Source organism: Opisthorchis viverrini, assembly GCF_000715545.1.
Source record: "Opisthorchis viverrini unplaced genomic scaffold opera_v5_130, whole genome shotgun sequence".
NCBI classification, from domain to species: Eukaryota; Metazoa; Platyhelminthes; class Trematoda; order Opisthorchiida; family Opisthorchiidae; genus Opisthorchis; species Opisthorchis viverrini.
Window position 1 is genome coordinate 844,931 of NW_008751788.1, and position 13,827 is coordinate 858,757.

General features: G+C 43.1%; 1 protein-coding gene across 1 annotated transcript; it reads right to left on the minus strand.

Moving 5' to 3' along the window:
• Positions 1-1,366: 1,366 nt before the first annotated feature.
• On the minus strand, positions 1,367-12,501 carry T265_06394 (hypothetical protein; the record flags this gene model as incomplete). The annotated part of the gene is made up of 10 exons (XM_009171642.1): positions 1,367-1,525; positions 5,534-5,629; positions 6,992-7,080; positions 8,305-8,593; positions 8,907-9,215; positions 9,278-9,638; positions 9,747-9,772; positions 11,033-11,275; positions 11,314-11,539; positions 12,227-12,501. 10 exons carry the CDS (start codon positions 12,499-12,501, stop codon positions 1,367-1,369), a joined length of 2,073 nt encoding a protein of 690 aa, XP_009169906.1.
• Between the last annotated feature and the right edge of the window lie 1,326 nt (positions 12,502-13,827).

The following is a 13,827-nucleotide window of genomic DNA, read 5'->3' on the forward strand; positions in this document are numbered from 1 at the left end:
TGAGTAGAATCTTTAACAAGCACCTTCAAACCTAATGCGACAAAGCGTTTTGGCTAATTTCACGGGTGATTTTGCTTGACATCTTGATACGACTTCTGTTACACCCACCAAGTGGTCATAATCTGACCACACACACGCATTACCTGTTTACAACTATTCCTGTCACTCATTCCCTTTTCTACACAGTTTCTCTTGACATTCGAACCAGTTTCAAGAACACTAACAGACTTGTTCGCTCGACGATGAATAATCGAGTGACTCATAATGATTCTGAGTGACAGAAAGTGACACATTCGTTGATCAAAAAATGCGATGCGATGGCACGGATGTTTGGCAATGAATAAAGTAAAGTTCGACAAAAAAAACATTGTAGCGTTTGTTTAGATCGGCATCAAAAAACGGAAAAGTCCAGAAGCCGTGATAAAAGTCCTCGGCAAGCACGATCCTTCTATGGTGCACCTCAATGAATGGATGTATGTCGTGCTGTTATAGTGGAACAGAATGCTGCACTCATTGTTATCTTAGGCTGAAGCGAATAGTTTGACAAGACAGGCTCCAGTCTGTCACACATCTCCAGTTGGATTTTCGAACCAATCAACCAAGACAGAATTGTTCGCTTGACGATGAATAATCGAGTGACTCATGATGATTCTGAGTGACAGAAAATGACACATTCGTTGATCAAAAAGGCGATGGCACGGATGTTTGGCAATGAATAAAGTAAAGTTCGACAAAAAAAACATTGTAGCGTTTGTTTAGATCGGCATCAAAAAACGGAAAAGTCCAGAAGCCGTGATAAAAGTCCTCGGCAAGCACGATCCTTCTATGGTGCACCTCAATGAATGGATGTATGTCGTGCTGTTATAGTGGAACAGCCCCAAATTGCTTTACACCTAACTAGACAGATGGTCCTAATGTTGATCGACGCGACTCACTCATCCGTAAGCTTTCACAAAACTTCTGGGCTTGGTTGGTTTTTCGTCAACCACAATCCTTGTTGGTATGAATGTATGCATATTCACTAAAAATGGTCACCTGTACGTCTAGGAAAGCAACGAGTGTTCCAGGGAGTTGTCAATTTGCACTTTTATAAAGGTGTGAACGAATGGATCTGAATGAAACATCTAGTTCAGTTTTACCGATAAATGTTACGGTGTCTGGTGGTTGACTGGTTATAAACATCAAAAACGTGTTGGATTGGATCGGATTGATTAAATTGACTTAAATGAAGGTTACGAAAGAGCAGTTTTTCTAAGGGAGTGTGACAAAAGTGATCAAGGCCAAATTATTGTACAGATGGACAATGTTTTAACAGAACGGAAAGTAGGTAAATTATGACATCTAGGGACGTTAAAAAATAGAGCAGTCAGTTATCTGCAAAATCCTTTCGGTGCCTAGCTGCCATGCCACCAGAAGGAAGCGCGAGGACTGGGGTACTGCCAAGTTGCCTAAGCCTAGACAGGAGAAGCCGAGATGCAGAGGTCGGGTTCGAACCGAGGGACCTTCCGGTCAAGAAATTCGCGCTCTGACCCCGACAGACATCAGATTAGAAGACGTTCTACAGTTCTTCGCATACCTAAAATAATGGGAGTGCAAACTGTCTTGTCACAAAGCTTTCGTTTGGTCCAACCAACCCAAGTTCATATGTGTTGTGTAACCTACGAAGGCCTTATCAGTTCATTAGAGTCATAACATGCATAGAAAAAAGGCACTTATCTCTAGCGGGAGAACGATTTCGCACTTGATGAGGCTACAAGCCATTCTTCCTCGAACGGTTTCATTTCCTTCAGCGTGTCAACGAAAATTCTTGTTTACTTTGGACTCCATCCGCAAACTTTTATCTCCATGTTTAAGGGACCCATCCTAGCTTGCTAACAGATGGACGGTGGTCTATTGGGCTAAGCGCTAAAAGGACTTTTTTTCAAAAATATTTACCCGCTAAAACGTTAGCGGGCAAACATTTCAACCGCTTCCGCAGTATATTTGGCGCTGTCTAGAGGTAAACCACAAAACGGTTTCACTTTTGTGAAGGTGATTAGGTTCGAAGATATGTCTTTGCAAGCCCGTTTAAAGCACACATCCTATCTGCATGCAAGCATGCACAAGTCAAAATGCCCGGATCAGTTGAAAAAAAGAAACAATTTGAAGAAAATACGTTCCCAATCTCTAATGACCATGCCATTCATAATCGCTGTAGTACCTCAAATGGCTTCAGTGAAGAAGGACCTTGTTCATCCACTTTGCAGTTCAGGGGTAGCCGACTGGCAAGCGACATCAAACCCAATTCGACGTGGATTCTAAGACGAGTGTTCAATGCTGTGCAACGGCGGTTGATTCAAGTTACTAAGGGAATCGGCCTCCAGAAACACGAATGCATTTCATTGAACTTATTCGCCGTTCACATTATCAATCGATTCGTTTGCAGTTGTGGCTGAACAAATCGACATTCATCAGAACAATTTGACGTACATCACAGTTGGGAAATGGCGTAGCTGAGTGTCGAAGTGTCACAGTCGGATGATGAACCTGTCTCGTTTGTCACCGATTAATCACCGAGTCGATCCACGGCCTTCGTTCTGACAGATGTTACGCAAGCAGAACCCCATGATCATCAGCGGTGCTGTACTGACCACCAACCACTTCCGTTCATACAAAATTTCTAAAGCAGCGTACCTGGTTTCCACGTTCCTGGAATTATCACTGGCCGTTCACCCTTGTTGTTAACTCTTTAAAAAAATGCAATTCGTATCCTTTACTTCTCATGACTGAGAATAAAATTTTGACCTTCAGTGACGTCTTTTATCCGCATTCACATGACGTAGGAGTGAAAGGCAGTGTTTTAGGCAGTGTTTTGGAAGTTTTAGGGAGTAATTTCCACCAGCCCTAAAATCTGTGAATTACAAGCGCCCAGGTAGCATTTTTCCGAAATATTTGGTTCTGACCAATGACAACATTGATGAAAATAGTAACATTTGCTATGGTTTGCATGTGTACAAACGAGAACAGTGTATGGTATGGCATACTTAGTTGCTTTGGAACATTAGATACAAGATATTCTGCTTCGATTCACGGGAGTTGCCAGAAATCAGTATGCAAATAAGTGTATCTGTCGAATTTCGTGCATTTTGAATTCAAATATTACATAAAGTCGACGGAAAGTAGCAAATCGCGCCTAACCGATGACCCTCAAGAAGGCAGAAACCGGTGGTGCTCTGTCGAAGAGTTTAAAACAGCTTTGTAAGTAGTGTCTGGTTAGCAAATAAATCAATTGAGCGGCCAATATAATCTCGATAGGCTAGATATGGGGGAACTTACACCCCAAAGAGCAAAGATTATGGTCGCTTCTATTAATGTGTGCCGATGGCTTCCACGTAAACATTTGTTTATCTTCTAATGGTGGACCACCTTTTATACTGTCAGGTGATTCGAAAACCCGATCACTGATGGTAGAGTACGATCATCCTATGCACCTAGTTTCGAAACAGGAACTTGAAATGGCTCAGTGGTTATGGCGTTAGATTTCGGACCAGAAGGTCCTCGGTTTGAACTTAACCTCAGTACCTCGACTGCTCCCGTCTAAGTTTGGGCAGCCAGGCACCGAAAGGGTATGACAGCTGAACGATTCATTTATTTTATTTACTTTCGAAAAGGTGTCAACTTATCGGTTTAGATCTCCAGAGTATTGCGTTAGTGACTTAGCTGGGCTGACGAAACTTCATAGATTGAGCCGGCTTGATCATCTGTTTTGTGCTCTAGAGCAGCACCTACTCTTAGAGGACTTTCAACCCAAGAAAATGATCAAATGTTGATGTAATCATGGGACATTAAGTCCATAACTACCGCGTTTATCCCCGTAGGCACTCTTAGTCTTCGTTAACGGCCACCCAGGGGAATCCCCCGTAGGGTTAACGGATCATGTTCCCGTTCTGATTAACTTACGAGCACTTCACTCTACGGCCATTGTAACTAGACTCATAATTCAGGGGTTTGACTTTCGCCTTAAGGTATTGTCTTTTTTTCAAAATGCGGGTTTTTTGATTAGTTTCCATTTGAAAGTAATGCATCTGTTACTGATAACACGGTAGGATTCTTGTGCAGTTTTCAAGACAACCAACGCTGTAGTGGAATTTTCCAGCTGGAAAAACGGACCAAGAGAAGGTAAAGTACAACCTCACTCCTAATTAAAAGTACAGAGAATTCAGGCTTTTTGCATGAGTACATGATGCGCTCAGCCTTCCGAAAAAAATATTAGAAGATTCACATTGGACCAAAAAACATGTTCGTATAAGTGATATAAGTTGTCTGAAGTAAATAATCAACTTCCATCTCTCATATGCCAGTGGAGACTTATTTATGAAAGTGACTCATTCTGTCATATTGATCCTTTCAAAGAAAGGTCATTGTGCAAGAGGATGCATTCAGGTCATTTCTCCCCGAGAATCACGTGAGCTTTCTGGGTTATGATAAACTTGCTCAGAGATCCTGCATGTATTATTTTTATGAGGAAAACTACTCAGTAGACTTGTCAGTAGTACACTCAGTAACGACGAAAACTCCGAACAGTCTACTACCAGTTTCACGCCCTTAAGGTTTATCAAGTAGAGATGGTCTGTTTCGGCAGTATTCCTTGTGTTTCGCTCTAAATATAAATTTAGTGCAACTTATTGGAAACATCTCTTCTTTGGAAGATAGGTTGCCGCTTTAGAGAAATGTCTGAATAGCGTCCGTCAATTTCCACTGACCCTGTTCCTTCCCACGGAAACTTTCAGTCATATGCATGCGATATGATGATATGAAAAAAAATCGATGGCGGCAAAATCCACCATGTTTTGAAGGATTCTCAACTAACCATCCTAAAAATATTTGATTCGTTCCGCTTTAATCCAAGTGATATCAGAGTCAGATGTTATGTTGCAGCGCAATCGATGGTCTTACGATTGCAAAAAGGCGGCGTTTGCTAGATTAGTTGTATTCTACCACAAAACACTTTCTGGCCAGTGCATAACAGGTCAGAGTCCATAGGACAGCAAACAGGGTTTGTCAACTTATTGTGCTTGGGGTATATACAGCGAATAGCTAACCACCGCCCATCCAGTAGTGTGTTGACTTCCATTTGTAGCACTCACTAGAAAAAGTGTCCAGGAAAATAGAACACGATAAAGCAGTGCAAACTGAAACCGTCCACGGTCAAATGGAGAATTGTTGAGGGTTTTCCGCCCACTTGACTCTAGTCACGCTTCGATGAAAGCCCTACAAGTCGTAGTACACAAAGTACTCGGATTACAAACTGTCTTGTCTTAGTCGGACTCCCAGGCTGTTTGTCTGCCCTTGTACCCTGGACCTGTGTCGGATGATATTAAGAAACGAATTCTGGGCCAGACCTGTTGATAGCTTCCGCTCTGCTATTTATTTATTTTAAAGTTGTTTTTTACAAGTATGGGCAACCTGTTCTTGATAATTTCGCCTAAACACTGGATACTAAGTCCGCATACTCCCTGCTGAGTTTTGCTAATCTACCCATCGGACAGCATACATTATATCGATCGGTGAGAAAGTGGTTCAGCTCTAGCACCTTTTCGGCGCCTAATTGCCATGCACGAGGGATGGGATACTGCCAGGTTGTCCAAGCCTAGACAGGGGAAACTGAGATGCAGAGGTCGGGTTAGAATCACGGACCTGATTAGTTAATTTGCGCTCTTAAGAATGAGCCGTCTCGCCCCCTCGTTAGGTAAACATGGTCAACCTACTCGTTCAGTAAAACGCAACACGAAGAGGGGCGTCTGAAACGAAGATTCAAAAATAAAACTTTGGGAAGGAGTAAGACAAGTTTTATTTAATCCTTTATGATATGAGGTTAAGCCAAAAGCTCATGCAATAGTGACAGTGAGATTCTCCTTTTGAGGGGAGATTTATTCAGCCAATTTAACCAGGTTCTCCGCAGCTTAGGAGCCATTTCAGCGTTTGTTTGAATTTCAGACCAATCGGACCCGTACGCCACGGGATCTGTGGCCTTCGCCTGCTGGTGGAATCGCCCTGTGTGAAGGAGGGTACGTAGGCTATCTACCCCTTCCGAGACAGGAGATCCTGTGCATATTTGGTCGGAAATGCTTGTTGTGAACTCTGCATGGTGCATCTCTTGGCGGCTTCTGCCAGGGACCGAGCGCATTGTGAATAAGCATTGGGAGTCGGCAATCTGATACTTCATCTCCAGTTTCAGGTCACGAAGGATAATGACCATCAACAACTGGGAATAAGCACTTGGCTACTTACGAGTAGCCAAATCTCCTGATGTGTCCTTTCTAACAAGAAAATTTCCAGTAGCGCTGATTAACATGGACAATGTATTCTACCATTCCTGACTGTGCCGTAGGATGTAATGCAGGGCCTGTCACAAGCAACGTGATCATCCGATAACTGTCCTAATCCAGCCCAAATCTTGTCAATCATTCATATCAGTTTTTCACAGCTGAAGGTCAGTGCAAACCAATGTCATCCATTTTAGTCAGTAATGCAGATGAACGATCTGGGTACCTCAAACTTAGAGCAACTGATACGAGCTACTAACGAACCAATCAGAAGTTTAGCCAATCATAATCAGGTGGATCCGAACAGCCAATGCAGGATTCGGAAAGGCGTCGAGGAAGGTGTTTTCCACAGGAATGATGAATACGTCTACCGCGATGATAACTTGAAAAGGCAGTTTTCGAGGCACAAGAACACAGAATTCGGCATTCGTTCAGTCAAGCTGGATATACATAGCAAAATTTAATTACAGGAATGACACTTCTGTATATTTTGCGTTCATCACACAGTGTAGACTTTAGCAAACTCATTGAATTAGTTCAGCTGCAGAACTACATGCAACGATTCATGTTTTACCCGATGTCTTAGGATATTAGGCACCATTTTTCCGACCGGTAGTGATTAGCATTTCACAACCGCGCAGGTCAAGGTCATCCATTTGTTTTAGTCAGCACTGCAGATAAATAACCGGGGTATCACAAACTAAGGCCGCCTGATGCGAGCTAATAACGGACCAATTACGATTTGAACCAATCACAATCAGGTGAATTCGAGCAGCTAATGAAGGATTTGGAAAAAAACGTCAGGGAAGATTTTTTTACACAAATAAAATGCGCTAAAGTTGTTTCATCGGATGAGAGTTTTCCAGAGCGCAACAAAGCTTGTTTTTGACCGGTTTCTGTGGGTTATGACGTCAGCAAAATGTAGTCGACGCTTGAAATCTATCGTGTCATCTCGATTGCTGATAACATATTGCACACTTTTTTAAACAAGCCTATCTTTAACCTGCCCCCCCCCCGAAGCGACCGTTATAGCTGAATTTCCGTTCCGAACCAGGAAAACGAAACGTCGCCGTGCATCAGTTCCATTTCTGGTACAAATCATGATCGTTGCTTATGCATCGAGCTCACAAGTTGAAAATGGTACAAATGCACCTATCTTCTGGCATTACATTGGAATTTTTGCAAATGTTTACCCCAACAGCTTCCTGGAGGCTCGGGGGAAGTTCTGGCTACGGGTATACAATCGTCTAATATGCTTATGTTAAACTTCAGTGTACGAAAAATTTTTGTTGGCAAGCTATGTGGGTGCCAATGGTTACGAGTTTTTTCCCCTCGAATACTCTGTTGATCTTTAATATGAAAAAAGCTCGACACATGCTCGTCAGTTCGTCTGTGTCTGGACAGGTTAATTATTATGTCGGATGCGTCATCTGTCTGGCGGTGGATCAAGCTACTACTGGCTGGTGTACATTAATTACAACACAAGATAAAGTAACCCGTGGCGTAGTTCACAACCCTACCAGCATTAAATAATCCATGAATACACCAGACCAAAAGTATAGTCAGAGAATCAGAACTTGCACACCTACCGGGCTGTTTCTGATTGTAGTTCACAACTCTACCAGCATTAAATAATCCATGAATGCACCAGACCAAAAGTATAGTCAGTGAACCAAAACTTGCACACCTACCGGGCTGTTTCTGATTGGCACAAAGTTTGTGGGTTTCAGTCAATGAATACATATGTCGGAGAATAGAATTGCACAGAATGTTGGAATTTGACCGCCAGGGAATTTTTTCGAAAAAAACTCCTTGCGCTTATTTGAACCGTTCTGAGTTACTCAGGTAAACAATAGATTTTTCATAGCACAAAGTTGAATAGCTCATGAATCATGTACGCAGACAGTCAAGGTAGAAATTTGTGGACAAATCGTCAGTAGATCAGTCAAATCAAGTGAATGAAATATCGCAGTATATTTTCATAAAGAAAACTACTCACAAGGTTGCTGCAAGCGGCCTGTGTGCAGCACATTCAGCTGGAGGATATCATAAACGAGAGATTCAATTGAGTCTCCCGTGAAAACCAAATTGATTCGCAAATGAGTGCATTTCTCGAAAACAGTGCAATTTGGGTTCAAGTAGATCATAAGGCTGACGGAAACTCGGAGACTGCGCCTACCCGATGAGCCCCAAGAAGGGCGAAACCGGTCGTTGGCTGTCGAGGAGTTTTCAGCAACCTTGTGAGTAGTTTCCAAGTGAATGAAACTTTCACGCTCCCACTGTGGTCCCTTCGCGACTCAGTGTGAAAAGAAGGAGCAATTTGTGAACGTGAGGATGTTAAGTGGGTAAGTACACTATGCTGAAATAGTTCTGGAAAGATATCTGTGTCGAGAGTGAGTAACACCGGAAAAGTGATTTTGCATAATCTGCCATACTAACGGGCGCCTTAATCACCCAGGACGTCTGTGAATAATCCATGATATTTAAACATGACCTGTGAGAGCGTAACAAACCAAATAGAAGATTCGGTTATCAGGCTGCTATTGGGTTAAATGGCATTTAACAACGTTTTTGTGTGTAGCAGATAGAGAATAAATGTACGGCGAAAGGAATTCCACCTTGTGCCTCATCCCGACCTAAAGCTGCCACCTTGACGTGGTGGTCGGGCTTCAGTGCTGCAGTGATCCCGCAGACTACACTGGCTGGAACTTCGTTCCACAAGGTGCAACCATGCCAGGAAGGCCAAAGGGGAGCAGCCAGACCAACAGCAGCGAGACTCCGTACTACGGGTAATCGTGGTAAGAGGCGGTCTGGGGGTAAAGTCGTACTGTTCTCTGCAACAGGAGTGTGAAAGCAGTAAGGTGTTTCCCCCAGGCGACCAGCATGTCCATAGTTGTGGAAGCAGCGATGCTGCCTTCCAGAGGAAGGATGGGTTAGAAAAGGTCGATCCCAAAAACTGCCCAACGGTTTACTGTGACCGCCAGCGCATTATCCAATACGGTCGAAATGCTTTTGAAGCCAAAGATCCCGGTGCTGCTCAAAAGGCGCCTGCTGTGCGCAGCCGCATCAGGAATGAGACAGTAATGTCTTATTCCTTGCGCCCTTGGGTTAGGCCAACCCCATGCGGCCGAGCAGGTCAAACTGTTAAGTCGTCTGCTCCATACAGGGTCACAGAAGAAAACCCTACATTCTCCTACTGCCTCGTGGGTCAGACTTTTGAGTCGGATGCTAGAGTCAGGGTCCCCGAACAAAACTCTACGTCCTCCCACTGCCTTGTGGGTTAGACCTTTGAGTCGAAGGCTCAAGGTGGGGTACCTCAACCAAACCCCTTTCCTTGGCGTGGGCAACCAAGAAGTATCGTTTGCACGCGGGGTTCAGTTCAGCGTCCACCAAAACCATACTCGTCGTGCTAAGGTGGTCGAGCAGTCAAATAAAACATACCTGATTACGCAGAAAAGCAAAGAGGACTGTGGAAAGCACCGCGCTGTGAAAAATGCTCGCTTAATTCACGAGCATGTAGAAGGTTTGTGTTCATTGCAGTTTGTAAATGCTTTTGCGTTTGTGGTGCACTCTCATCGGGGGCCTACTCCAAGCCTTTATCATCATCAAAAAGTGGCGAACTTTTGAGGATAAACGTTCACTGAAAAATTAAGTTGGCCTCAAGAGACATTCTAATGAAATTCGATAGAATCTCTTGTTTAAACTATTTATATGCTTAACGATGGACAGTCTGACTTATATCTAAGATATCGGATTATTTCAGTTGATCTGGAACCTTTTATAAATCAGATGTCAGTCTTGGTTTGCCCATCACCAACTGAAAGCTCGTCAGGTAGCCATCTACACCGATTTTTTTTACCATTCTCAGCACTTATTTAAAACCCCTCTTTACAGCAGATTTAATTGAAGAATGACTTAAACGGGAGACACAGAAATTTCAGTCGATTTTCTTGTTAGCATCGGATCAATTTGCAATGAGTATATATATATATATATATGTATATATATGTATATATATATATCTTGAAAAATATAGCGGGGCGCAGAACCATCCGTTCAACTTCAGCTAAAACGGTGTTTGAAACTACGCTCTTTCGCCTTTATTGTGAGAGAAACAATGTAACCGGAGAGAGTGTTGAAGAAGAAGTTAGACTTGAATGGTTAGAAGCCTAAGTCGGAGGTCGTTTTCGAACAGCAGAATGGTTAGACTAAAGAAATTACATAAACCATGGGGTAAGAGAGCCCCACTGGATTTACCAAACCGGTTGACATCGAAAAAGGATTATCGAATCTGTTCAAGTCGCAGTGCATAGTGAGATACCGAGACAAGTAGTAGGAGTGTTAGAAACCAAACCAGACAACGGTCCCAGATCAGAGGCGATATTATACACTTTAGCCTTAATTATTTAGCAGGAGTAGACCAAGAACCGGGCTTGCACCGAGGGGACGGGAAATCTATTTTAGTCTAATCGAAACTGTAGAACACTTGAGAAAAATTGGTCACTTCCGGTTGAGAAAAATAACTCTCTATAACAAAATCTCAGATGGTCGGCATTCATAGAAATATCATAAACACTAAGTTGAATGCACTGCTCATAGAATTGCTAAAAATTTGTCGACAGCCCACGACCGGTTTCGCCCTTCTTAGGGCTCACCAGGTAGACGCACTCCCCTAGTTTCCGTTAACCGTATGTTCTACTTGTGTAGTGCGTTACAAATATAGCTACCTGATGAGCCCGAAGAAGGGCGAAACCGGTCGTGGGCTTTCGACGGATTTTCAGCAACTTTGTGAATAGTGCATTACAAGCATATACATGTATCGCGATATCTCGAATATCGTAGCGACTGAAACATGAGGCAACCTGGTTCAGCACATTCGGTTGCCTGGAAACATCACAAACGGGCGATTCAGCTGGGTTCCAGGTGAGTCTCTCGCAAAACCAAACTAGTTCGCAAATGAGTGTATTTTGCTAACAAATTTGGATTCATTTATTAACTGCCCCCCTACATGAGCCAGCTTTGCGTCATTGCCCTGTTTGACACGTAGCCGATTTCTTTGTGATATTGGATGAGTCTCACTCGTTTGAGTGGAACATAAGGTAGAACATAAGGTTGACGGAAACCCGGGGACTGAGGCTACCTGATGAGCCCCAAAAAGGACGGAAGCGGTCGTGGGCTGTCGACGGATTTTCAGTAACCCTATGAGTAGTACATTACAAAGATAAAGTGATATTCTGTAGACATGTAGATTTGCCTCATCCACTAGTCAAAGCCCAACAAATACGCCTGATGTGTGATGAAACAGGGGGACTTCGGACAGCAAATTACTCTTCCAAGTTTGCACACGCAAAGTCAACCTTCGTACAAAGAATGTAGTTAAAAGGGAGTACAGCAAGGCCAGATTCACAACTCCCAGGGCGAGGAGGGCAGAGTAGCTCAAATCGTTTCTTGTTCCATGACACTAGTCGTTGAAAGGATAAGGGACCACATACTGTTTATGCATTTCTAGAAGAGGTCGGCATATTAGGATCAATCAGAACGTCATTCATAATCAGTGTGCCATGGTAGGACTTGTGAAAGGCTGATGTAAGCCATCAGTTATATTCCCAACAGTCGGGTTCTTATCGGGGCTGGGGGGACAGTAATTCTTAACCGGTTTCATAAACTGGTCAGGAAAAATTACGGCCAACGAGTGTCAGAAAACTGCCTCCCTCATCGGCCCAAACGGATTCTTTCTAAAAGTCCACCAGAAGGAAAGTTTCCAAGGCGAAATAGAGCCGCTTACTTCCGGTTCCACATACTCCCATGGGTGTTCATCGTGATAGAAACCGAAGTGCCCCACAACAATTCGTGTTTTTATTCGATCACCTTTCTGGTCCTGTTTGAAAAATGGTTGCTCTAACATAAAGGAGACTACTCACAAGGATGCCGAAAACTCTTCGGTTGAGTCTCTCATAAAAACCAAATTGATTTGCAAATGAGTGTAATTCTCGAATTGCTTAAAGTTTCTAGCTGTTTGTACATTCGAGGGCGTGGTGGCGCAGGGGTTAGAACTGGAATTTACTGGCCAAAAGGTCCGTGGTTCGAACCCGATCTCTGCTTCTCGACTTCCCCTTTCTAGGCTTGAGCAACCTGGCAGTATTCTAGCCCTCATGCTTCTTTCTGGTGACGTGACAGATAAGCACCGAAAGGGCATTACTTGTGCATGTTATTACTTGTGCATTCGGAGGGACAACCAGATAAGTTCCGATTCGCAGTTACCCTCCAAAATAACAACTGGTGGTCTTGCTCCCTGCTAAGTGGGTGAACAATTGGTGTATATCGAAAAAAAACTATTGTCGTCCAAACCTAAGGACCTCTCTAAACATTCTGTCTGTACTGCTAAAAGTTCACGTGAAAAACCAACTAATGATCTGATAAAGATTGAAATAAATGGTATGATGCGTGCAATATGCACACCATTCAACAAACCAGGAATTCATGTCCCGCTGCGGATGTTGTGCCAGTAAATTCTTCCTAGCTTGCGCATGGATGGAATGCGATAAAATCCGAGCAAACAGGAGACTTTAAACAAACCTCTAGGCAGATTAGACAAAAAATGGTTCGTGGAAATTCGGAGGACGTGGAGTTTTGGTCTTACAGTGACACTGTTTGACTGCGAACACGCCTTACGAGCACTATACTGAAGGTGAATGGTAGTCAGAAATCATCTTTGTCCTACTGTATTTGTACTGCGACCAACGGTGGATACTACTGATGAGGATGCGAGTAGTGTCTCCTCGTAAATCCTATTTGTCTCTTGAAAAGTGAGATCTTTTACGGAATTTGTGCAGTCGCTTTGTAGCATCTGCTTGCAATTGAGTAACAGTCAATGAATATCCAGAAAAGTTTAGGAAGACGCGTTCAAGGAGAAGATGTTTATTCAGTTTTGTAAACAAGATATTGTAAACAAATACTTCTCTCTCCAACAGTCTGTAACTTTTCAGTTGGTATTTCTCTATTAAATGACTCCACAGCAGGGACCTTCTTCCTTTCACAGGGAGTGATGGGCTTTGAGTTCGTTGAACTGCACTACAGACGAAAGTATATACCCAAAGTAACGCAAGAGAAAGATTCGTGAGACCAACAAAGGCGTACAATGATCAATTTGAGTCAAACGACGGTTTTGTGCAGGCCAACTGACATCTGGGGGAAATCAGTCCGTGATTGGCTAATGAATGTATGAACGGAAGATCCAGCAGTTGCTGAGTAAGATGGAATAACTTGACAGGAAATTATTCATTCCTTGCAGAGCAGCACTGCTTGCTGTCGATTTGTTGCAGTAATAGAGTTTTGGAAATTCCATCACGGTTCATACAATAAAACCTAGATTTAATTACGCGACAAACTTATTGACATTTGTGCAATATCTATTGATGGTTTTAACAACTCTCTGCCCTGAGCAATGTTCAGATATCGTCTGATCTGTCATCCACGCGCCAGAAACCGTACTTGCAAGCTGAACCTATGTTTACGAAGATCA